Source organism: Thunnus albacares, chromosome 4 (assembly GCF_914725855.1).
Source record: "Thunnus albacares chromosome 4, fThuAlb1.1, whole genome shotgun sequence".
Taxonomy (NCBI): Eukaryota; Metazoa; Chordata; class Actinopteri; order Scombriformes; family Scombridae; genus Thunnus; species Thunnus albacares.
Genome location: NC_058109.1, coordinates 22,008,741 through 22,033,134, shown reverse-complemented (window position 1 = coordinate 22,033,134; position 24,394 = coordinate 22,008,741). Strand labels below are relative to the sequence as shown.

At 40.6% G+C, this 24,394-nt stretch overlaps 3 protein-coding genes across 9 annotated transcripts in view; 2 read left to right on the top strand and 1 right to left on the bottom strand.

Moving 5' to 3' along the window:
- Positions 1-989: 989 nt before the first annotated feature.
- Positions 990-13,255, top strand: LOC122979997 (leucine-rich repeat neuronal protein 1-like). Of its 2 annotated transcripts, XM_044347661.1 has the most exons (3): positions 990-1,508; positions 7,534-7,632; positions 10,130-13,255. In XM_044347661.1, exon 3 carries the CDS (start codon positions 10,364-10,366, stop codon positions 12,509-12,511), a length of 2,148 nt encoding a protein of 715 aa, XP_044203596.1. In that variant the 5' UTR covers positions 990-1,508; positions 7,534-7,632; positions 10,130-10,363; the 3' UTR covers positions 12,512-13,255. The 2 variants fall into 2 exon arrangements, with proteins under 2 accessions (XP_044203596.1, XP_044203595.1); XM_044347660.1 differs by lacking the exon at positions 7,534-7,632.
- A 1,929-nt stretch (positions 13,256-15,184) lies between these two features.
- Positions 15,185-22,631, bottom strand: sumf1 (sulfatase modifying factor 1). The gene is made up of 9 exons (XM_044348109.1): positions 22,277-22,631; positions 21,148-21,321; positions 20,943-21,017; positions 18,309-18,391; positions 17,986-18,108; positions 17,745-17,859; positions 16,933-17,046; positions 16,778-16,837; positions 15,185-15,851 (listed from the first exon to the last, which is right to left on the bottom strand). The coding sequence occupies exons 1-9, from the start codon at positions 22,532-22,534 to the stop codon at positions 15,750-15,752; spliced, it is 1,104 nt and encodes a 367-aa protein (XP_044204044.1). The 5' UTR covers positions 22,535-22,631; the 3' UTR covers positions 15,185-15,749.
- Positions 22,632-22,653: 22 nt separating this feature from the next.
- The window catches only part of LOC122980273 (inositol 1,4,5-trisphosphate receptor type 1), a 76,109-nt gene continuing 74,368 nt past the window's right edge, over positions 22,654-24,394 (top strand). For 5 of the 6 annotated variants that reach the window (XM_044348107.1, XM_044348103.1, XM_044348106.1 and 2 more), the window contains exons 1-2: positions 22,654-23,217; positions 24,185-24,285. In XM_044348107.1, the coding sequence (XP_044204042.1) occupies positions 24,194-24,285 (92 nt within the window). In that variant the 5' untranslated portion in view covers positions 22,654-23,217; positions 24,185-24,193. The remainder of the gene's footprint in view (positions 23,218-24,184; positions 24,286-24,394) is intronic. The other variant, XM_044348102.1, reaches the window with a different exon arrangement.

Below are 24,394 nucleotides of genomic sequence, written 5' to 3'. Positions count from 1 at the left end.
CATCATGTCACCTTCAGAGGAAATGTTTGTCCCCTCAGGTTTGAATCTTAACAAAACAGTTCACAACTGACATGTATTAAGGAAATAGTGCAGTATATAGTATAATATAGTATACTGATGTGTGGTAAGTAATTGAGAAAAGAAATGTATCAGTCACTACACTCCATTGCTCAAAACTGAATCAGGTTTATTAGCCCATATCAACTTTATTGCCAGTTTTGCTGAAACATTTAATGTATAAATAAATATAAAGAAAATAAAATACAAAGAAAACTTTAGGCCAAATACATTAAGCTGTGTTTACTCACAACTCCATACTTGTGTAAAATCTCCAACATGCCTTTTCTGGATTCATCTCATACAAACTGAGGAAATAGAAATTGGTGACAAGTTAAAGGAAAAACCTAGATTTAAGTTTCTTATAGCTGTTTTGGTTGCCACTAGAACGCTGCTTGAAATTTTCCAATGATTCTGACAGTAAAATCTCTGCATTTGTAAGTGTAACCGAATTCCTAAATGAAGAAATTCCGCCAAAACCTGCACATGACACCTGCCTGACACACCTAGTCTTCCACTGTAGCTACAGTATAGATGAAGAACCAACCAGACAGCTCCCAAAGCTGCAGCTCAAACAGCAAGTGATGAAACGTTGTCACTTTACTGCTCCCCACAGAGAGGAAGAGGGGGAGGAAGAATACAAACAAATGACAGGTGTAAGAGAAAAGACAATTCTCTTTTTCAACATATTCTTGTGTGCAAGTGTTGGTTTGGGTGTATGTGTGTGTGTGTTTGCAGAGAGGGGAGAGAGAGACTCATAAGATCCACTTTAAAGTCCATTTCATTCCATAATTATAATGAATTATTAATTAGAAAGTCATTAAATTTCTATCAACTCTGTGTCCATGACCCCCAAAAGTCTTTTGATATCCTTCTCGAATGAGCCTCTCCTAACTGATGATGAACGAACTTCGGTTATGTTGATTTAAAGAGTGGTGATGGAAACAAATGTCAAAGACATCAAAACATTCAGACAATGAGATCTCATTAGTGCGGTTGGATGCCATTGGTTCCTGCGGCGGCTCCATCACCTCCACATAATTCGTACTTCGCAGCTCGTAGCCGGGTATAGGGTGGGACTTTTGTTCCCATGGTGGCGATGACAGAACAGATGGTGAGGCTGCCTGTTCGGGCACCGCTGTCGGTGTCAGACTCGTCTCAGTCCAGCTGACCTGCACCAGGCAGCTGCTCGTCACTGGAAGCTGCGCGCTGCAGCGTTTCCACTCCTGAAGTATCACCGTGTCTCTCCAACAGCGGGGCATCAGAGCCGATTTTTACAACCGAGGTGGTGTTTTCCACTGATATGATTCATCTGCGTTCATAAAGCTGATTTTTTTTTTTCATATTCTAACACATAATCTGCACCCCTCGCGTATCAGCTGCGGATACTGCATGGGTCAGATACAGTAGCCTGCAGCAGTCTTGCCTACGGAAGATACAGCGCTTCATAGGTGAGAGCAATCTGTTTATTTTATGCATGTCCTAAAATTTGATTCCTATATTGAATGTCACAAATTATTTTCTTGTTTTTTTGTTCGATAGAAATGAGAAAATATTCCAGCACCCGTCCAGAATGATAAACTGATAGATGAAGTCATCATTTTTTTCTGTTTTAAGAAATGCACAGATCAACAAAGATGAAATGAAACAATAACGCGTTCTCCCTGCTGTGGCTCCTCGTGCAGCGCGTGTTACCACCGCAAAGAGGAAAGATAATGTTTGTAGGCTGTAGCTTCAACAAACAAAGATTGCATTTAGACAGAATACAGATCCTAAAAATTGACCATATTTATCAATGTCTGCTCAGCAATTATCTGCAATGTGTGCACTGGGTCAGTCTTATCAATAAAATGCATTATAGCAGAGTTAGATTTGCAAGGACACTGTGCTCTGCAGTCAACATACATATATGATTATTATGAAGCTTTCTCAAGACTAGACTATTGATAAATATAAAGTGACCAGAGATCAGAGGGAAGGAAACAAAGACAGCAGGAACCAAATCAGCAGTGTTAAGTTGCTATTAGTTTCATGCATGCTTTTTTTTATGCTTTTGCCATATCAAGCAAAATATCAATGTGAATTGATTCTCTAAAGGGCTCATTATTAAATCTGTAGTCTTGTCAGCAGCCCTGACATTTGACTGCACTGTGACACAGGGTTCAACTGACAATGTAGTGTAACATTTACACAAACTGCAGTATCACTCGCCAGTGCAGAGTGCAGCTGAAACAGCTGAGTAGCAGCTATGGGCTCATGTGCTCCATCAGACCTATTTGTATGGACATTACAAGGGTCGGGAAATTGGCAGATGTCTGAAATGCAGACATGGGGGAGAAAGACAGACAATACAGTGTTTCTACTCAGAAGTTTGAGAAAGCAAAGGGAGTCTGCATTATTAGGGTCACCTTTGTCAAGTGGGCTCTGTTGTTTCAGCTGCTGCATTACAGCGGCACCTGTTACTGAGATCACAAAAACAACAAAGAACTCACTAATATCTGACTAATAGTTCAGTTCATCATTTTACTTTTTATTGAGACAAGAGAAACATTCTGCATTATAGCTTATGATTTGCACCCTTATCATGTTTTCTGGCAACCTCAACTACACAACTTTGTGTAGTTTACTTTGTCTTGATAATAAAAGGAGACCCAGATGTCACCCAATGAGCCAATGTTAAGAGAGTTTAGGGGGCTGTCACACCTTCCCCCAATCTTCACAATGCATTGTGACGCATCTCCTCAGCTGGTAATGAGAAGTGTGAGAGCCTGGCGAAACAAAGACACATCTTGGTGTGTCTGTGTGTGTGTTTGGAGCCATTGTGAGCGCTAGTGCCTAACTCTGTAGCATGTGCTGGTGCTGGGGTTCCCACAGCAGTGGAGGGGAGACTAGGGTGCAACAGCTTGACCTTCTCCCTTTGTGAGTGTGATCTCAAGGGGAACACGGAAACAAGATGGGCCATTGAGAGGTTTTGTCAAGATGTTAGAAGTGAGTCAGCTGTTTTGTCTTCCTTTGTTTTAATCAGCAATACACTGAAAATTAATTTTTGAGATCACTTTGACCACCACCTCTAGATAGATATGGTGTAAGAGACTTTCAATTGTAATCATACATTTTAAATTCTGTATACCACTTCAAAAAAGTTCAAATAAAATGCGCAATTACAGTTTAACAAGAACAAAATTACATCCACAACAATGTTTTAATAATGCACATTTATAAAAGTCTATTTTAAAAGCGTTATTATTGGCATGTTCTCTTTGGTTTTGCAGTCAATTTGAACCATGCAAGTTAATCTTCCTTGTCCTCAACATTGTTTCAAATGGGGATTCCCCTGAGATTAGAGACTTTGGCACAGTCAGTATGATTGATCGATGCTCCAATGACAGCATATTGGCTTTTCACCGACATTGCAACTGGAAGGAGAGATGAAGTAGAGGGGGAGGATGAGGGCAAAAAAAGGAGAAAAAAAAGAAAGCCAGAGAAGAAAAATTGTGTCAAGATCCATCTGAGTTCCACAGGGAAATAAAGCTACCGTATAGATTTGCAGTAAATAGAAATACAGAGACAATTTGCCACACTGTGACTTTTAAACCTTAATGGAGTCTGAAGAAGCATTGTTACACTATGCAGCATACTTTTCTTAAATTCCATACATAGTATTGGATCTTCTTATTGTACCTTCAGCCCTGTTGCGTTTTTTCAGTTCAGCAGTTTCCTCCTGTGGCCTTCCAATTGAAGCAGAGCTCTCCATCCTCTCCCTCTTTACTTTCCCTCTTCTTTCTGACTGAGTGGACATGCATCGTTCTCCTCCTCGGCTCTACACCTCTGCCATCAGCAGCTGCACCAAAGCCTTGTGTGATGTGAACTGAGACTCTTGCATACTAATAGAGTAGGAATAGGATGTCTCTCAGGCCGGCCAGCGCAGTGAGGACATGGAGAAAACATCAGGCAGCACTACTCAGCTTTCCAGCACCACATGATAGCTCTGGATTAAAACTGATAGCTTTACTGTAGAAATGTGGAGATATATTATTGCAATGTGGTGTATGCTAATGTGGAGAAAGAGTCAGACATTTGTGCACATGTGCATGATATGGTGCTACTAATCATAGCATAAGCACAACCATATCATGCACACATGCTCTGTTATTATATGTGGTTTTATGCTGCACTCACCTTCTTATACTGGTGGCAGTTCTCACTGGCATATTCTTTTAGCTGCCTGATGGAACTAATAGCTGTCTTCTCATGTCTTCTCATTTGGTTATGAAACAGACATGCCGGTGGCATAGCCGTTGCTATGGGGACGGCATGTCTGTGAGCCTGTTGTGCGGCTGCTGATTCAGAAACACTGCTTACATTTTGCACCCAGTGAAAAGGGCCTTAGAAACAGAGGGGGGAAGCATTGCCTCCTATGAAAAATGATGCAGTGTGCTATCAAGTGAGGTTCCTCTTGGCTGCACCGGAGGCACATGGCAAAGTGTAATGTCAGTAGCATTGCATTTAAGCTCTTAAAAGGTGGAAAATCAAGGTTACAGAAATCACTTCAAAACAACCTAAGAGTTTGACTGTTGACAAGTCCTCTTGGTGAGTCCAGTCCACAAAACAAGGAGCCTTTCTTACATCTTCAGCTGAGAACAGTGACTGCTGCCTGCCCACATATACTCACATTGCGTCTGACTGCACGCCTGTGTTTCGTTAGTCGCTCTGATTATCTTCATTGGTCCCTGTATTGTCCAGAGACCCTGTTTTATAAATGTATTTATGAGTCCTTGGCATGGAGCAGACAAGCCTCATTATGTCCCACAATTACATCTTGCTTTCTTGCTTTGGTTCTCAGGACCAGTGAAGATTTATGGGAAGTGAAAATATCAGCGACTGTGGATATGTAGTTGTACATGTGTGTTTTATATGTGCAATGTGTGCTTAGATTAAAACCTCATAAGGATTGGGTGAGCAAAGAGAGTAAATCCCTCCTACTGGAGGATTCAATTCAGACAGTCAGCTGGATAATGCCAAGCTGTTGAGGGATTTTTCTGTCTCCTTCCAGTGGTCTGTGTATACATGCATGTCGCAGTGTGTGAGTCAAATAGGAAAGGGGAAACTGAACATGTATTTTGTGGAGATATGGATGCTGTAGACACACTACATATGCCTGCATTCAACTATGTTTACAACACTGTATGGACAGTGTATTTGCTATCTGCTGCACCAGCCAACAGATTAGCAATAGATTTTCAGGATACAGGTGCTGGGGCACCACGGGTCCAGTCTTGCTTTGGCAGCAAGAGAATTAATCTCAGACCTAATCTCTGTCACATCCCAGAGAACAAGAGTTCATAGAGGTGTTGTCCCACCAAAGTGGATCTGTGCAGCATGATGCTATAACAGACCTCATTCTCTCAGGAAAATGATCCTCTGGGATCTCAGTTCTCCTCTATTGGTGTTCTTGCCATGTTATGAGACAAGAATGATAGCCAGTACATTGATGCAGAATGGTAATAAAACAAAGTTAGCTATTTCTCCTCACAATGCACATGTCATTTCCACCCTGAAAACAAATGCTGATAAGGGAATTAACAGTATTTATACAGTACTGAAGAGAAAGTGCTTTGTAGAGCCAGTTTTCCAAATCAAGAAAGCATATTTAATTTGTATCCACTATCAGTAGTTATGACAATAGATATGTGCTATTAGGTAAAAAAAAAAATCTCACTCTTTGTTCCTATAATGGCATTCATCCGTTTTATTTGATCTAAATACTGTATTCCTTGAAACACCCGCACACACATGACTACATGCATGTATGCAAGTAAAGAATATTTCAATGTGCTTTATCACTTTATGTAAAAGGTGGAAAGTGACAGGGAATTGTAAGTTACTAGACACAGGAAAGTCGGAAAGTTTAGTTATGCTTTGACTCAGGTAGAAAATGGATGGTGGACGGTAAAATGGCTGTAGAGGTCCAAACGTGAATATGTTGTATATCAAAAACAATGGCATCTATATGGAAGCTATTTGCTGCACTAAGTTAACTGTGTGAGATGTAGATCTAGGTTTAGGCTGTAGTAAATCTTATCCTACACACAGTGTAGCAGAGCGACAGTGGCCGAGAGGTTAGAGCAGCAGGCTACATGCCAGCTTGAATCCCTTGACTAGCAGGAGCCAGGAAATCTTTGTGTTGTTCACAGGTGGGAAGCCAGTGAAGGATCATGTCTTTGGCTGGCAAAGCTATGTGGTAAGACTTAAAGTTAGGCTTAAGGAAGATGCTTAATTACAGTCAAAACAGTGAAACTGATCTGTGGCCAACAATAAGTAACAGTACAGAGGTAATACTGGGCAGCTTGTAAGTATGGATTTGTGTACCACAGTGATTATGAAGCAGACCATCAGTGAAAAAGAGCATATGTGCTCAGCAGAGCCTCCTTGGGTCAATAAGGTCAACACATACACACAGTGAGAGATAGGTGGGAACGGATGCAGACCCCCATAGTGCTGCCAGGCTGCCAGAAACCTGGTGCCAGGTGTCTGAGTTTTATAGCCTCAGCATGAAAGCAGTGATTACTCTGCCTGTCTCCTCCGATTTCATACCCAAGCAGTGAAAAACATGTAAACAAGTAAATTTCTATATGCCATGGCAAAGTATATTTACAGGCAAATTGAAAGACATATGAATGGATTACTTGAGAAATTGAATGATAGATGATTCAAGACAGAAGCATGTGCCACATATTCATTCATTCAGTTATTCTCAGTCAGAATCTAGCCAAGAGAAGGTGCAGGTCCCTGCTGTCCAGGGGCGTCGCAGCCATGGGTGTTACGGGTGTTGTGACACCCGCGCTTTCACATAAACATAATGTAGAATTTTCTTTTGTAACTTTGTCTTGTTATGTGATGTGTCAGCTCAGCTAACATCATTGAACATAAATGAAATAGGCTATCCTAAATGTAAACCAGATGTCAAATTTATTTGGTTTTTAAAGTCACTTCTACTGTTGTTTTAAATTGTCATAGACAAAGGTGGGCATTCATATGTAAGATGTGTAACATCTGTCTGTCTTATGGCAATGTGTTGCCTGCCTTATGGTAAAGTCTTAACGACCAAATTAATGTTTATTAGCATGCTAATCGCTAATTAGCCACCATGCTAGGCGGACTTTGGCGAGAAGTTTTTACAAGTTACATCTATGTCCAGAATGTAAACTCACATAGTTCATGCTGTTTTAATCTAAATGTCAAAGGAATATGTTGCTTTAGACATCATAGTTTTACTCCTTATGTTTGGGAGTAATGCGTGTTTTGCATTTAATATAAGTTAGAATGAGCTAGTTTGGATTGTGAATTAAAGCTAAAGCTTATTATTGAGCTTAAAAAAGGTTCAGATGGTTGTAGCTGTGGCCTGTGAGAGCTAGTTGCTCACTCTCTTCACTCACTAGCCTCAAATCACCTGCTTATGTGATATTCTCCTGTTAGCTTTGAGGTGGACTTCAGATGAAGAGGGGCCGCTTCTTCCCTGTGGCTGTTGGAGAGGAACTGACACCTGCTGATACAAAACCTCCTGGACAACTTTTGGTATTTAATTTTCCAATTAAAGACAATTAAAAGTCCCCTTTGGATTCCTACTAAAAGAGACACTTTTTAAAAAAAAATTAGGTTTAGGTTTAGGTTGTACTAGTCCATGGACTCAGAAACGACTCTTTACGGATACTGATTTGTTACCAGGATTCAATTTGTTATGCATCTATAACTATCCATTTCATTTTAATGGAAGTGTAAGTTTCCTTTAATTTCATGTCTATAAGGTATGTAAGGAAGTAGGATAAAGATACTCTGTGATTATCTTAAGTATAATAAGGATAGCTATGCTCCAGTACAGCAATTCATACAAATAACTGGATGTAAGTAGTAAACTGCTATGAGACCCTAAACAAATTCTGCTGAGTTTTTACACTCATGTAGTCTCAGTAAATATTTTATGGTAAGCTGAAGCAGTGGTTACAACTACAGTAGTAGAAAAAATTGTTTAAATGCATGGCATTCATTTTGATTTGGCATGTTGAGACTGGAACAGGGCTCGAAGGCGGGGGGTTGCCGTGCTCATGTCCCACCTCTAGAACCCCCACACTTTTAAAATCGCTGCTCCACCCCTGCTGCTGTCACATTTCAGTCACACTAAGGGAATCAGTTCAGTTGGAGTGTGACCGGGTCATTGCAGAGACAGGCCACCTGATACCAGGCACCATGTGGGTTTTAATAAAAGAGAAGCAAACATTGATGTGCCATGATGCCTAAAAGTACTTTCTGCTGCATAAGTTGTTGTAACTGAATTCCTATTGTACATGCAAATGTACAATATCAAACTGCAAGAAAGGGCACAAACAGACAGCACGTGAACAGACAAGATAACACTATCTGTTTTATGTTAATATCAGAGGAATTTGTCAGTTTTAATGCGAAACAAAATACATCCAACATTGTGTTTGTTTTGCATGCACACACACACACACACACACACAATGCTCAGTCTCAGTCTGCTTATGAGGATAAATGTGAATTTTTATGAGTGTGAGTCAGACTAGATGCGGAGACGCAGTGGCATTTAGTTTTTGTGAGTGAGAGGAAGCCAAGAGTCTCTCTTTCTCTCTTGCTAATATAAATTAATATACAGTAGAAGATGATTATTCCTTTTGGTTGTTTAGATAATTGCCATTTTCGTCAATTTTTTTATCACTCACTTGCACACAAACACTAACACAGTAATTCCTGCACACAAAAATGTGTGTCAAAAAAAGGAGTATGTAGTTATATTTTTCCATTTTTAAAATAAAGTCAAAGTGATTACACAAGAGTTTAATGTACATGAATACATTTTGGGTTTGTTCAAAGAAAATGATGACTGATTCTTCATCCCCATTGCTTATGCTGACATGTCTCTCCTCATGTCTCTCCTCACTTGTTTTGGTTTAAACAAACTTGGATGAGGTTGGTGTGCACACAGCACCGCGCTACACATGTTTCTACACAATTCTACACATGTAGAATTCACATGTGTAGGGTTGCTTTCTATGGGCATGTATCATAACTAGTGAGTGAATTGCAGTGAAGAGCTCCCTGTATATTAAGCCTGTTGTGTAATGGGCTCACAGCCAAAGCTACCGGCTGTGCCCACCCCACACACACATTCAAGAAGATCACTGATATCAGGCTGGTGTGCAGATAATCTATCCTGCCCAAAGAGGAAAACACGTTTGTAATCTCTGAGGAGACAGATACGCCACACATCAGAGAAGCAGAGTTAATATCAACCTTATCATCTTAGATAAGCTTATTTTAGTAAAATTCCATCATATGTATATCTGCTAGATTATGTGTATGCTAAGGTAAATGGCAGTTTTTGGTACTTGAATGATGAAATTATAGATTTCTCTTTAATATGAAGTACAGGTCTGTCAAAATAGATGTCTGGTAATGGCTTGAGACTCCATATTAAAATGTTTACCTAGTTTTAGAAAACTTTCATTTTGTTTTTTACATAGAATATCTTTGTTATTGAATCCACACACACACACACACACACACACACACACACACACACACACACACAATCTTAATGTTAACAGCTATAACAGAAGGTATCTTTGTGTGTAAAGCAACAGAGTAATTTTCACCCATGAGACTGTTTAACATATAGTGGTTAAGCAGTTTTTGGTGTAAGTTTCAGAAACAGATTTTCAACATCCAGGAGTAACGTTTTCTCTGTTTTCAAACTGTGTCTGTCTGTGTAGGAGATCATTAAAAGGTATGAATGAATGTCTACATGACAGCGAGGCAACAAGACAAATTTGACAGATTGCCCTGTTAGACATGTCAACCTAGTCCCCTAAATATCAGTGGGGTAGCACTGTGGAAAACTGCCACTTTCCTCATATTTTCTCACTTTCTCTATTCAGCTGTTTTTCAGTTTCACTTCCTTACTGTGTTATCTAATCCTCTACCTTTTTGCAAAGAGCTAATTTTGTATATCTATGTTGCATGCTTTAATAATCAACCTGTTTTATGTCTTTTTTAGGTTTAAACCCCAAGAACAGAAAAAAACACCAGCAGAGGTGAAGACCAGATGTCCCTTGGGCCTTCTTTCAGCAAATATTTGCCTCTGGATTAGAAATCACCACTTATGAAAAGTGCCAACTGCAGCTAGCTAGCAGCAAAGGAGACTAATGCTCATGAACCTTCCCTTCTCCAGGCCTTTCCCCAGAACACTGCCTCTCATCTAAGCTTTGTGTGAGCAGAGAGAGCAGGCAACATGGCGCTCAGCTTTCTGCCCTGGCCTCCTCTAATCTGGCTGTGCATGGGGTTGCTTCTGTCCTTTCTGTCACCGGTACATGGCAAAGAATGTCCTCATTTGTGCGTATGTGAGATCCGCCCTTGGTTCACCCCCCAGTCGACCTACAAAGAGGCAACTACAGTGGACTGCAATGACTTGAGGCTGACACACATCCCTACCAACCTTTCCACAGACACCCAGGTGTTGTTGCTCCAAAGTAACGCCATCTCTCACACCAGTGGGGAGCTAGAGGCACTGTTCAACTTGACAGAGTTGGACCTATCCCAGAACAACTTCAGCACTGTGGAAGCTGTGGGCCTCACAAGCATGAACCACCTTACCACTCTGCATCTAGAGGAGAACCAGATCACCCAGCTGCCAGACCACTGCCTGGGAAACCTCTCCAACCTCCAGGAGCTCTACATCAATCACAACCACATAAGCTCCATCTCCCCTCGGGCATTTGCAGGCCTGCGCAGCCTGCTGCGCCTTCACCTTAACTCCAACAAACTCCATGTCATAGACAGCCGCTGGTTTCAAGAAACACCAAACCTTGAGATCCTCATGATTGGAGAGAACCCTGTCATTGGCCTTCTAGACATGAACTTTAAGCCTCTAAGAAGCCTGAGGAGCCTGGTTCTGGCTGGCATGGATCTCACTGATGTTCCAGGCAATGCATTTGTGGGTTTGGATAACCTAGAAAGCATTTCTTTCTATGACAACAAACTGGTCAGAATCCCTCAACTGGCCCTTCAGAAAGTTCCCAATCTGAAATTCTTGGATTTAAACAAAAATCCAGTTCACAAAATCCAGGAAGGAGACTTCAGGAACATGGTACATCTCAAGGAATTGGGTATCAACAATATGATGGAACTAGTGTCTTTTGATCGCTATGCTCTGGACAACCTACCAGAACTGACAAAGCTGGAGGCCACCAACAATCCTAAACTGTCTTATGTCCACAGGTTGGCCTTCAGGGACATGCCCTCCCTAGAGAGCCTGATGCTCAACAATAATGCCCTCACTGCCCTTTACCAGCACACTGTGGAGGTGTTGCCTAATCTACGGGAGATCAGTCTGCACAGCAACCCATTGCGCTGTGACTGTGTCATTCAGTGGATGAGTTCCAACAGGACCACTGTGCGTTTCATGGAGCCCTTGGCCATGATGTGCACATCCCCACCAGAACTCAGGGGCCAGCTAGTTCGAGAGCTGAGGCTGCTCGAGTCACCAGAGCAGTGCATCCCCCTGATATCCCATGATACCTTCCCCAGCCACTTGAACCTCGAGCTGGGCATGAGTGTCAGTCTTGACTGCCGAGCCATGTCTGAGCCAGAGCCTGAGATCTACTGGGTGACTCCTCTTGGGACCAAAATCACCATAGACACTATGTCAGAGCGGTACCACGTGAGCAGTGAGGGGACCCTGCGGTTGTCCCATGTGCAAGTGGAAGATTCTGGTCGTTACACCTGTGTAGCACAGAACACTGAAGGTGCGGACACACGGGTCGCCACAGTCCGTGTAAATGGGACCCTACTTGACACCGCCCAGGTGATGAAAATCTATGTCAAGCAGACTGAGTCTCACTCCATCCTGGTCTCCTGGAAAGTCAACTCAAACGTCATGTCTTCCAATCTGAAGTGGGCCTCAGCCACCATGAAGATTGACAACCCCCACATCACCTATACGGCACGCGTCCCTGTCGATGTTCATGAGTACAACCTTACACATCTTCAACCGGCCACAGAGTATGAGGTATGCCTCACAGTCTCCAACATCCACCTGCAGACACACAAGTCTTGCGTTAATGTGACAACACGTGGTGCTACCTTTGCCCTGAACCTATCAGACCAGCACCCAAGTGCTGCTGTTCTGGCTGTCATGGCGACCATGCTGGCCTTCCTCAGTCTGGCCACTGTGGGTATTTACATGGCTCGCAGATGGAAGAGAAAAAACTACCACCATTCCTTGAAGAAATACATGCTTAAGACCTCCTCCATCCCCCTGAATGAACTTTACCCGCCGCTCATCAACCTGTGGGAGGCTGACGGTGAAAAGGACAAAGATGGCAGCACAGAGGGAAAGCCCTCTCCTGTTGACACCACACGTAGCTATTACATGTGGTGAGGATTTAGTAAGGAGGCCTGGCTGCCTCTCCAGCAGCACAAAAAGACACACTTTTGCCATTTTGGGTAAAAGTCAAATAAAGTTGCAAATGTTTTTTTGTATTCTCAGCTTTGCTAATAAGAGGCAGAGTGATCAAGGACAGGATTTTTATTAGTATAGCGTATCGCCTTTGTTTGATTCTTTCTATCTCTTAATTGTTTTGGACTCTCCATGATGGCAGCTGTATTTAGCCTCCAGATTGTCTTAGTTGCTATGCTGTTTCTGTGGTGCATTTTTTGACTCACTTTTGTTCGGGTTAATAATACAGCCTCAGGGGCTGACAGTCTTCTTGAAGCATTAGTAGAGATCAGTGTTTCTTTCTCTGTTTTGTAAAACAGGTAATCTGTTGTGCACTGATAGATAATGGAGTTTGTATAAACTTCAAATAAAAGCTGACAGTGGGGTTTAGACTTGTTAAACTGTCTACTGAATGTTAGCAATTGTGAAGTAATGTTGTATCAACTATACCTTTGAACTTTCTGATTTAAATTGCAAGAGAATAGTATTTTAGTTTGCTGATAAATGTGATGTTAAATGCTAGAAATACAAATGTTTGTTAAAACATTTGTATTTGAGTTTTTTTTTTTACTAAGGTACACTAGAAACTTTAAGCCCCTTTGCTCACTTATTTGCTAGACTTTTTCGTTGATTGCTTAGTTTATTATTTTCTCATGCAATATGTATATGGACAAAGTCAAAATAAATAATTTTTTGGTTCTTTTGCAGACAATTTGCCTTTTTTTCCCTCCTACAAATATTATATACTTTCAGTTTAGGCAGGCACCATCACAGTGCAGACTGGCTGAACTATCAGAGCTTATACTGTGTAAGCTAATCTTCTCAATATGGATATCTCTCCACATATACATATACCCCTCAGACACAGACAGACAGACTGAGTATGTGCTGCCCTCTAGTGGATGCACTAGTAGCTGTAACTGTAACATGGGCATTTAATATGGAGTCACGTCAAGACAAAAAAGTGCTTTGCTTGTTTTTTTTTCTTTATTTCTTACTTTGTATTGCCAAATATGAAATTCAGTCTGTTTCAGGCAGAAAAATTACACACAACATAAAAGCTACAAGCAGCAATGAACGGGCCCTTGCACCTCACACGCATTGGAAGGAATGACAGCTGTGGTATCACTACTGGAGGTCGGTTGACGTGGCTCTGAATTTTCAGGATTATTGGACACTTAATTCAGTTCTATTCTATTCTATTCTATATATATAGCACCACATCATAACAACATAAAAGTTATCTCAAGGCACTTTTCAAATAGAGCAGATAAAGACCGTACTCTTTAATTTACAGAGACCCAACATTCCCCCATGAGCAAGCACTTGGCGACTCTGTTCACTGTGTGAATGGTTCAAATTTCCTGTGTGCAGTATATGGCACTGGAAATTGTGATGAACTATGTGCCAATTCAGATCCTACATAAGTGAACTATTAATAAACCAGCAATACATTTTCCAGAGGACAATTCACATTTTGTGTAAATCGGATTATGTTTATAACATAAGGCTGACTTCCTGTACAAAAACTAACTTGTTGACAATGTACAACAAGTTACAACAACTTCCTGTATAATGCCCCAAAATATTTTGGGCAAAATTGACCAGCACGCCATGTCAAGGGTGTTCCATGAAACCTCAAAAGCTTTGCAATTTAGCAACACAAAGGTCTTTAGATGTCACCTACCAAATTTGAAGTTGCTCTGGTTAATTTTCCAGGAAGAGTTTGTCAAAGTACAATGCCCTTAAATGGCTTTAAACTGTGCAATATGCACATGTATGTATTACATGCATGTCAAATTTAAGGGTGGGGGCTTTGACTTTGAAATTTTGTAGTGGGCACCCTCAGGCCATTTTGCCACACCCAAGCCCAAGACCCATATTAGATATCAAGTTTTGCCACTTCTGATGTATGTGCAAAGTTTTGTGAGTTTTTGTGCAACTCTAGCACCTCAAAAATGATAAAAGTAATTAGGGGATGCTATAGAGACAATGTGTCATGCCCAATCCCAACTGTGATATCAAATCAAAATATTTACTAGTTCGAATGTGGGTGCAAAGCTTTGTGAGTTTTTGTGCATCCTAAAGGCCTCAAACATGTTTGTAAAATGGAAATTGACCCATGAAATCCAAAATGGCTGATTTCCTTTTGGGCGAAAAAAAAAAAAGGATTATGTATAGAATGATGAGAGCAATGATCCCACTGAATTTCATGAACATCAAAGCAACTTTTTCCTAACATGGCCCTGCATTTGGGGGCACTATGGTGCTTGTGGCCACACCTGACCCCAATCACTACAGAGCTTTGCGATTTTCGTCAGTTCTGACATGTGTGCCAATTTTCGTGAGTTTGTGAGCATCCCAAGCCCCTCAAAAATGCTATGGTGTCCAAGAATAATAATAATCTCTACAAAAACAATAGATTCTCACACTTTCATCGCCAGGGACCATTGGGCCCTGGCACTTTCGGCCTCTTTCATCCTATAAACAGAGATATAACCAAGCAAACTAAAATCTCATCAAAAAAAAAAGAATTCAGGAAAACACGAACCTCCAATTAGAACACACAGACATACATACACATACACACAAAGGAAAAGATAAATCGGATAACTATTATCACAGATCTATCTGTATTTGGAAATGTTATATTACATTATCTTACACAATTTCACAGTAATATTATACATTACTAAAAATTACTCATGATTTCTTTATCTCAACTGTCCAAAAGCCCTTAGCTGTTAATGACAACTAATTGTTTTCAAAGGTAGTGAGACGTTTTTTTTTTATATTTACAGTACAAGACCACGCTGATCTTCCTGTCCTTTGACCCAAGTAGAAATAATGTTCTCTCCAACTGTGTTCTGAGACGTAAAGAGAACAGAGACTTAGGAACAACAGTCTTTTCAATTCATTTCTTATGTAAAAGTCTGAAAAAAAGTAAAGTTATAAAAAGAGTTCTGAGTGTATCTGCAGGAATGTAGGACATTCTCGAGTCCAAACCATGTGAGGCCCTCTGTCTTTTATTGAATCATCTTCAGATGCGTGGTAATGCGCTGGCACATAAAAAAACATCCATCAAATTTAAATACTGCTTTCATGGGTTTACTCTGCATCCAACACTGGGTTAGGGAGCAGCTGATTTAAGGGACCCTGTGTTTCAGTCAAGTAAGTCAGGTCATTGTTGCTCCTGAGAGACACAGCGAAAACCAAGATTAGAGGCTGAGCTGTCTGGAGTGTTCTGGCTTCGGGCCGCACATCGGTACCTGTAACAGTATGACTAGAGGAGGGAGAGATAGGAGAGGGAGATTTACCATCAATAAATAAGCAAAAGTAGTTAGTTATATTTCAAAACACAAATAATGGAGACCTTAACACTCCAACCAGTTTAGTTTAGCCACTTTATTTCTGATTTGAGCGAATCTGCTTTTGAGAAAAGGTTATGTTCATCTTATACAGAGCCTGTCTGTGTATATTCCAAGCATGTCTGAATGTTGTCCTCTCCTCCCTCATGTGGTTTATTCATATGAAACAAACAGACCTCTGTACTTAGGACTTACTTTGCATGCAATTAGTTACATTCTCATGGCAACCAATGCTGGTGGCAAGCAAACTGGATTGGTCACCAGTGGGTGGCTCCAGCGGTGTTGCAGATAAAGTAAATGTACCATTTGTGTTGATATGACTTCTCTCATACCCCACATGGATATTATGAGAATTTCACAGTTTTAAGTGTCTTGAAACAGCATTCAGAACAAGCAGAGCCACGAAACAAGTGACCCAACTGGTTTGTATACAGTAGCACAAAAACTACTTTGCCTAACATACCAGGAAGAAAAGAGAGAATAGTGGATAGGTGGCATTTTTGTTATCAAAAAAGAGGAGAGTAATAGAGAGTTGAGCTCCCCTACTTCTTTACAAATCATTATGTCAGCACTGTTGTAGACTAGATTCAATACTTGCTATAAAACAGGTTTGCACCTCCAGCCAGAGATATTTTGCTTTCACTAATCTAAAAAGAAAAGACCTCAATGCCCACAAAATCTAGCCACCTGGGAGGCTATTTTAATAGTTCAAATATGTCATGAAGCATTCAGACTGGTGTTAATAATTTCACATTTCACAATCTAGACATTGAACTTGATCTTTTGGTTAAATCTATAGAGAATATTTAGCATAAAATGATGAAGTGGTTGTATTCTTTACCTTGTGGCACATGTATGACCCTCCCTTCTTCACCTTGTCTGTGCCTGAAGAAGGACCTTTCTGAAAAAGGTAATAATGAGGAGATATTAAAAAAAACAAAACCTCGAAAACTCTTGGCAATCAGAGCCAAAAGCTTAGTGGTAATGGGTTATTACTGGGTTGTCTTGCTGCTCTGTGGTGTGATGCACAGTCCACCAGTCTGAGGTCCACTCCCATGCATTCCCCACCATGTCATACAGACCAAAACCATTGGCGGGAAAGGACATCACCTGCAGGGTAGGGAGAGCAATAATAATACATCTTACCAGGATGAACCATCAGAAACACCGTTGATAAAATGTAAAGCCTATTGCTGTGTGTATGAGGATGTGGTATGTGTGGTATGTTGACCAGAATTAACTATGTTCAACAGTGACTCACAAATACACATCATTTAGTATGCAATCTGGATTTACAGGTAGTTCAATCTGTGTTTCTTTTCTATTGCCAAGATGCCACTGAAGCTATTTCCAGTCTCAAGCTGCTGATATATTGAAAAACAATAAAACCAAACATGTTGCATGTTTCATGATAAATATACCTGTATTTCAGCTTGTGGGATCAGAAAGATAGAAATATTATTTTCCTCTAGCAGCTCATACCCTTAAAGAATTTGAGAGCATACTGCGCATTCATGATTTATACTTCTTAAATTGGGGCTTTAAAGGCCCCCCTTGTGGAGAATGAGATTAGATTAATATCATCTAATAGTTATTCATTTGATCTCGGGAAGCTGTGAGCTATGAGTTCTCATTTCCAGCACCTTTCATTTCCTGTAGATTCTAAAGGCAGTAAGTCAATTATAAATCAGGTTTTACTTTTGTAGCAATGGTTCATAAGCACAGACACCCTTCCTCCTCCCTAACCCAAAATATGACGCATCTTTAACACACCCATACTGTGGCATCTCTTTCTCTCTGTCTCTTACCGGTGAGGTTTTAATGTATCCATCTTCCCCAGAGTTATGGTTGGGGAAATCCCCCTGCCAGAGGTTGGCATAGTGTTGTCCTTTTGGGTTCAACCGGTTTCCCCAGGGGTAAAGTCTACATGCAGGAGGAGTATATCAGGAAATTGACAATGCAAAGATAAAGACATAGCATATGAAGAGCTCAACACATACACAAGCACACTGGTGCGTATTATAGTCACATAATGAGTTAATATCCTACCTGTCTTTCAGGCCCCCCCTGCAGGCGTACTCCCATTCAGCCTCTGTAGGAAGTCTCTTGTTAGCCCAGGAGCAGTAGGCGACAGCATCTGCCCAGGACACATGTAGAACAGGATGGTCCAGCCTACAATAAACAGGTTTTAACTTAATTACTGAGCTTATTTTTGGTTTATCATTGTTTACTTTTGCCATAACATATAACTGTCAGAAAATAATTAAAAGAAATAAAGGAATATCAATATTTAACATTGAAAGACTTAAAAAAAAAAAAAAGGGTACTCTTTAAAATATTATGGAGTTTCTAGCTGTGGAGCATCTTCTCACTTGTCTGTGATGTTGGAGTCTGGACCCTCAGGGTGCCTCCAGTTGGCCCCTTTGACTGGCAGCCACCAGGGGGCAGCAGCCACCTAATAACAAAGTGATGGAAATGATGGTTACATTTTTTTATTTTTAAATTGACACTGCATTTCTCAATACCGAGTTCACTTTTTCTGTTCACACAGTCAGCACAACGACAATGTGAACAAAACTGTGGATTACACAAAATGCATTCAGTGACAACATCTTTCAAATTTCATAAATCATTTTCTCACTCAAACACCACCACACCAAAACTCTGTGTATTTACAGTCCATTTTGCATATAGTATTTTTTACATGATTAAATTTACATTTACAAACCTTACATAGCACAAAATTACTGTAAATTAGACTGCAGATTGCTACATGCTGCTACATCTACATCTAACATAATTGAAAAATAAAAATATGTAATTTCCTACATGGGCCAACACTGAGCGCCTCATTTCCTTCTTGGAGGAACTCTATGAAAGACTTGTGCCAGGTGAGGAAAGGATATAAGGACATAAGGAGGACATAAGGTGTGACTTGTATGAGAACTTGTGGCCAAATGCTATCTGTAGATATCCTTTACATGTATGTATAGTGAATATATACTTACATGTTGGTTTTGTATTGCATTACTGGGATTACTTCAGTTTAGAAAATAAAGTCTACTGAAGCATATTGTAGAATTTCTGATTAATTTCAGTGACATATACTGAACGGTATTCTTTTTATTAGAATCTAAAAAACTGTAATGATTGATATCAGAATACTTCAAGGTTCATCATGAACAGTCATTTTATCTGACCAGTCATTACAGAATTGAAGGGCACTAATGGTTTCCAGTATTACTGTACTCATAGGTACACAGCACCTTCTCAGCCACATGATCAGGCTGCACATGACAGCTGAGATGAAGGAGTAAATTCCCTGCTGTCTGGCTTTCGTCTACAGGACGCCTGCTGCGCTCAGGCCTTTTACAGCCAATCGGTGAACATTCTCAAGACTCTTAAATAACGGTAGTATATGTCTTCATGTCTATCTAAAGCCAAACATATGTGCACCATGAGGCTAGTGCTCTGTAGGTTTTCTAGATAAAGGCTCAGTGCAAATATATTACTCTAAAGATTTTCAAATATATCATGGTGGGAGGAACATCAAAATAATATGTGAACATGACACAAAAGACACAAAAGGATACAGGCCCTTCTCATTCAACTCTTTCTTCTTGTTCTATAAAAGCATTACACCACATGATTTGTAGGCATTTTTGTCATATCTTCCCTCTATTTAATTTATCTCTAAATACATCTTGCATGCACATACTGTATTAAATTGTTGACATAGGAATATGTAATTTATTTTAACTACTTTAAACTTTACTTTAGTTTTGCAATTAAAAAAAATTATCATAGCAAACATAGTCTGCCTAACTTGAAAAACAAAGCGTGTGAACTTCTCCCCCTGTCCCCGAATGCTCAGAGTTTCCATGGCAACCACAAAGAGTTTGTGTCTATCTGTGAGCGATTACATGGTTGTGTGTGGTGTGGTGTGTGTACCGTATGTGCCATCGTGTGTGTGTCAGTGTCCAACATAATATTTTTTCCCCACTGGCCCAACTGGCCAGTAGATCAGACTTTTACTGGCCCAGCAGCCAAAAATGAAAATAACTTTTTTTCCATACGTTTGCTGATTTATTCATTGTATTGATGGTATTGATTTGGTTGTTTTCCTTTAGTTATGGATATGTAATGTTGATATATTACACAAATATGCAAAATATAAAATTAGGCACATATCAGATCAGTAAATGAATGGTGTATAAATGTAGGTTTCTCCATATTTTGTGTAAAGCCAGAAAGTATGGAGTACATAGGGAGAAGAGAACACAATTTACGATAATAATATTTCAGTGAGTATGCATGACCTTGATCATACACTCTTGTTTTAATAACTAAGACGATGCTGCCAGATCTGCAGAAATCTACTTGTTAAGATGGCAAAGTGAGAGAAAGAACATAATGACATTTCTTTGTGTGCACGTGTTCACTCCGATCTCCTTCTGTTTGCGTCCACGAGCCACCTGTCCACTCCAGACATGGAGTTGAACTGTACATGTCTAGAGCCTTCAGGCTAATGAAGAGCAGCCTTGTCAGTTTTTCGCCAGCAAACTGTATAAAACATAGTTCCACAGTCGCTATTTTCCACCAAGGAGTATTGTTGCTTCCACAAAAGTAGAAAGGCCCTCTTTCTTTTCATAGCCTCATATGTTTCTTTTGCAGACATTCTTTTCGAGTACTGGTAAGTATGACAATGAGTATGATGGATGAATGTTGCCAGGGCAGAAAAGGCTGTGTTTAAAAGGGACTTACCCATGACTCTGATTGGCTGTTGGCCAATCAATGTGCCCTGCATTAACTTTTACTGGCCCCGGGCCATCAGTTTTGTCGGACTCTCTTCATATTAGGTGTACACAAGTTTTAAAACAAGGGCTGATTCTGGGCTGACTAACAATCGTGGCACTAACAATATTTCATACTTTTGTAACATAAGAGAAAGTGAGTTGTGCAGGTAAGTTGGAGATGTGTGAGATTTGCTGAACAAATATACTTACTGCTTGGGTGATTTGGCTTTTGACAGTCTCACTCAAAATTCCCTCGAAGACAAATGAGTCTCCAAATTTCTCTGCCTATAAGCACAGAGATAAAAACTTTAGGAGCAACATTAAATAAAAACTTTTGATTTATTCAATTAATTTCCAATCAATCCAACAATAAAGCTTTTGCATCAATTGTTAACATACAGTCATTAACTAATACCTCAGTAACGTAGTCTGTGGCCTTGACGAACCTCTGGAACTGTCGGTTAGTTACTTCCTGGATGTCCATGTAGAAGGAGTCCAAATGGACCGGCCTCTGAGGGCCCTCGCCATCTGGAGGGATGCCTGGGTTGTCTGTTCCCATCAGGAACTCTCCTCCAGAAATCAGCACCATCTGCACGCAAGAAATAAACTTTTTAAAAATCATTTTAATCTCCTTATTACAAACAGGCAAACGGTCCTTTGAATCTGTTTGAAGTTTGAAGAAGGAGGTTACAGAATTAAAAGGATTAAGAGTCTTTAAAAAGGCTGGAAACTTAATCTCATCTAAGCGCAAAGATAGTTTTGACAGTTATTTGACCACTAGACTGCACAATACCTGCTCCAGAAGTCAAAGACACACAATGTTGTTATGCAATCATGTTACATACACATTAAAAAAATGATAATGAGTAAATACACCAAATAAAGAGACAACTTAAGACTGAACATAATCATGAGATTGACACTGAGTTGCTTGCATATAGCCTAAGTGCTATTTAAATGCACAGATCATGCAGAAGTCAATGGTCATATGTACACAGCTGAAAATACACAACAGCCCTGTTCTTCTTTATTTAATTCTTCTTTATATGTTTTTTTATTTTCCCTTCAAATTGTCTTACAATGCGGTACCAGAAGGCGCCTCTCTGAATGTATTTTGTATTGTGCATGAAAATTACCTGAGCTTTTCCACACAGTCTTAAACAGAAAATCTTGCCTTCCTCACTGGGATAGGCAAACCCTACCCATGACCTTAACGGTCTATAACCTAAACCATTATAACCATCTGATTTGGTGGAGCTTATTAAGGGAGACACGGTGTAAACACAGAGTATAAAGCACATTGTCCTTTCTCAGGATCATCTGGGAGTAAAAGCCTCAGACATATTAGTTTGGGATCTATTAATGGGCACGAAGAGAGGGAGCTCAGATTATAGTCCACTAATATCCCTGCATTGCCAACAACATGCAGTCTTCTACTACAACAGTTTGGCCCAGGAAGTGGTAGTCTTTTATTCCAATCAAACACTGCACCACCTGATTTTTTACTGATTATACACCCAAACTGAAGAGCAGTGATAGATTACCTGACTTTGTAATTCCCTCTCATTTTCCTGAGCCTCAGACAGCCTCTCATTCGCGCCTCTGGAGTATTTAACAGCTGCGTCTGTGTGTACGGATGCTGTCTGCTCCACCGCACCGTCCACAGCAGCGGTTCTCTTCAGCTTCTCGCAGCCGCAGCCCGCTGCTCCCTGCGGGGCAGCGGGTTCCGACTGAGCCCCGTATGAACACAACACTTTGTTCACGCAGCCAAAAATGAACAACAAAGCCAGACAGCGCAACATTTTCGCAAGACACGGCTCAAGGTCTGCTCATATTGTTGATATTTTTTACTTCCGCAAAGTCACGTGGTCAGTCAGCTGGCTGCGATGTCACAAAAGTAACTCTTTCCTGCGCGGAGTGAGTATATCTATTATCTGCCACGAACATTTTAAACTAATGATTAAGCTTGTAAATACAGTAGATGACAGTGAGATTAATGTTGATTAAAAAGGCAGCCTTATTTAAAAAATACCACTCCAAATATCAATCAAAACCTATAAAAGTGTTGTTTGACAGAATATTCAGATAAGAGACTTTTTTTGCGCACCACATTATAAATCAAGGCGCCACATTGGGAGATATACTACAGTTTGGATTTCCCCTGTGGAAGGATGCGACCACATGGATTTGGACATCATTTCCCAGATATCAACACTACGGCCGTTTGAGAAGAAGTGGCAGTGAGCCAGGCAGCAGCTCAGCCAGCCAGTGTGCAGCCTGCCTCAGTGAACACAACCCCGGTAAGAACCCACAGCCAGGCGCGGAAAGGTGATAGAGCTGTCATAAAAAAACAAAAAAAAAAACTGGATTATTACAGTCGCTGACGGCTGGATCTCAGCATCGGCCGGTGGAGGGCAAAGCCACAGTCATGTTGTCGTAGCTGGTCCAGGGAGAGCTGAACATCCGAGCGTTTACCACAACCGAGGTAAAGTTGAGCGCACAAGTTGTACAGTTTACCATCTTCTCTTCCTATCTTTATCTTCTCGCTGCGGAGAGAGAAAAGATTCAGTTCGCTCTCCATAAATGGCTAACAAATTGCTCACAGCTCAACAAGGCCAGTGCTTGTGGTGAACACAGTGTGGTGACTTAAATCAGCCTGACACCGATATATAATAATAATAATTTCGGACTGCTGTGAAACTGTGTGATTGCGGATACAGTCTACTACCATTAACGCGCGTTTTCTCATGTTTCATGTGTGTTTGTGGTCACATTAGGAAGATGAGCACTTTGGCTGTGATAGTTTAGGTTTATAGTCACTTACAGCCACCGTTATTTGTCTACTTTGTCATGATTTGTCGACCTCAGTTAGAGAGCAGCGCTTCAAAAACAGGCAGATAACCTGAGTGAAGTGGACCTGCAATAATGACCTGTTGCATGCAGGTGCCTTAAGCTTCCTGTTAGCTGTTGCTGCTCCTAATCATTAACTATTCAGCTTTCAGTCACCAACACGATCCACAGGTTACAGTAACATGAAACAGAATTTTTCCTGTAGCGTCTATGCAAATCCATAAAGGCAGACAGTGGTATCAGTGTAGTGGCCTCTCAGGGAACCCTCTCCTCTTAAAAAAAAGTGCACTGCCACCTAACTGGGAACCCTGAAGCTACATTATCTGATATTGAGAGTGCATTGCCATTATCATACTGCAAATGTAAGCTGGAATTCACTGATGAAGGCATTAACTATGGGAATCTATTAATAGTGTTGAAGATGGATACATGCAAATTGAGATTATTATCATAAAAGTTAGAAATATGAACATGACAGAACAGAAAACAGGGATGTTTCTGCTGCTTTTTAGAGTATAGTGATGCTAACATTTCAAATATTCAGAACACAATGTGTTAAGTCAAGATTCTCTACTCATTTTTACTTTTTTGCTCTGCTGTAGGTGTCAAACATGTCGGATAAGATGTCCAGCTTCCTACACATTGGGGACATCTGCTCCCTGTATGCAGAGGGTTCCACCAATGGTTTCATCAGCACCTTGGGGTATGTCCATCTCACTGGCCGAACATTATGTGTGTGGGCCCTGCTTTCACACTCCTGTTCCTCCGCAAGCTGAGCCATGTTTGGAATGAATGAAATCACTCTAGCATTG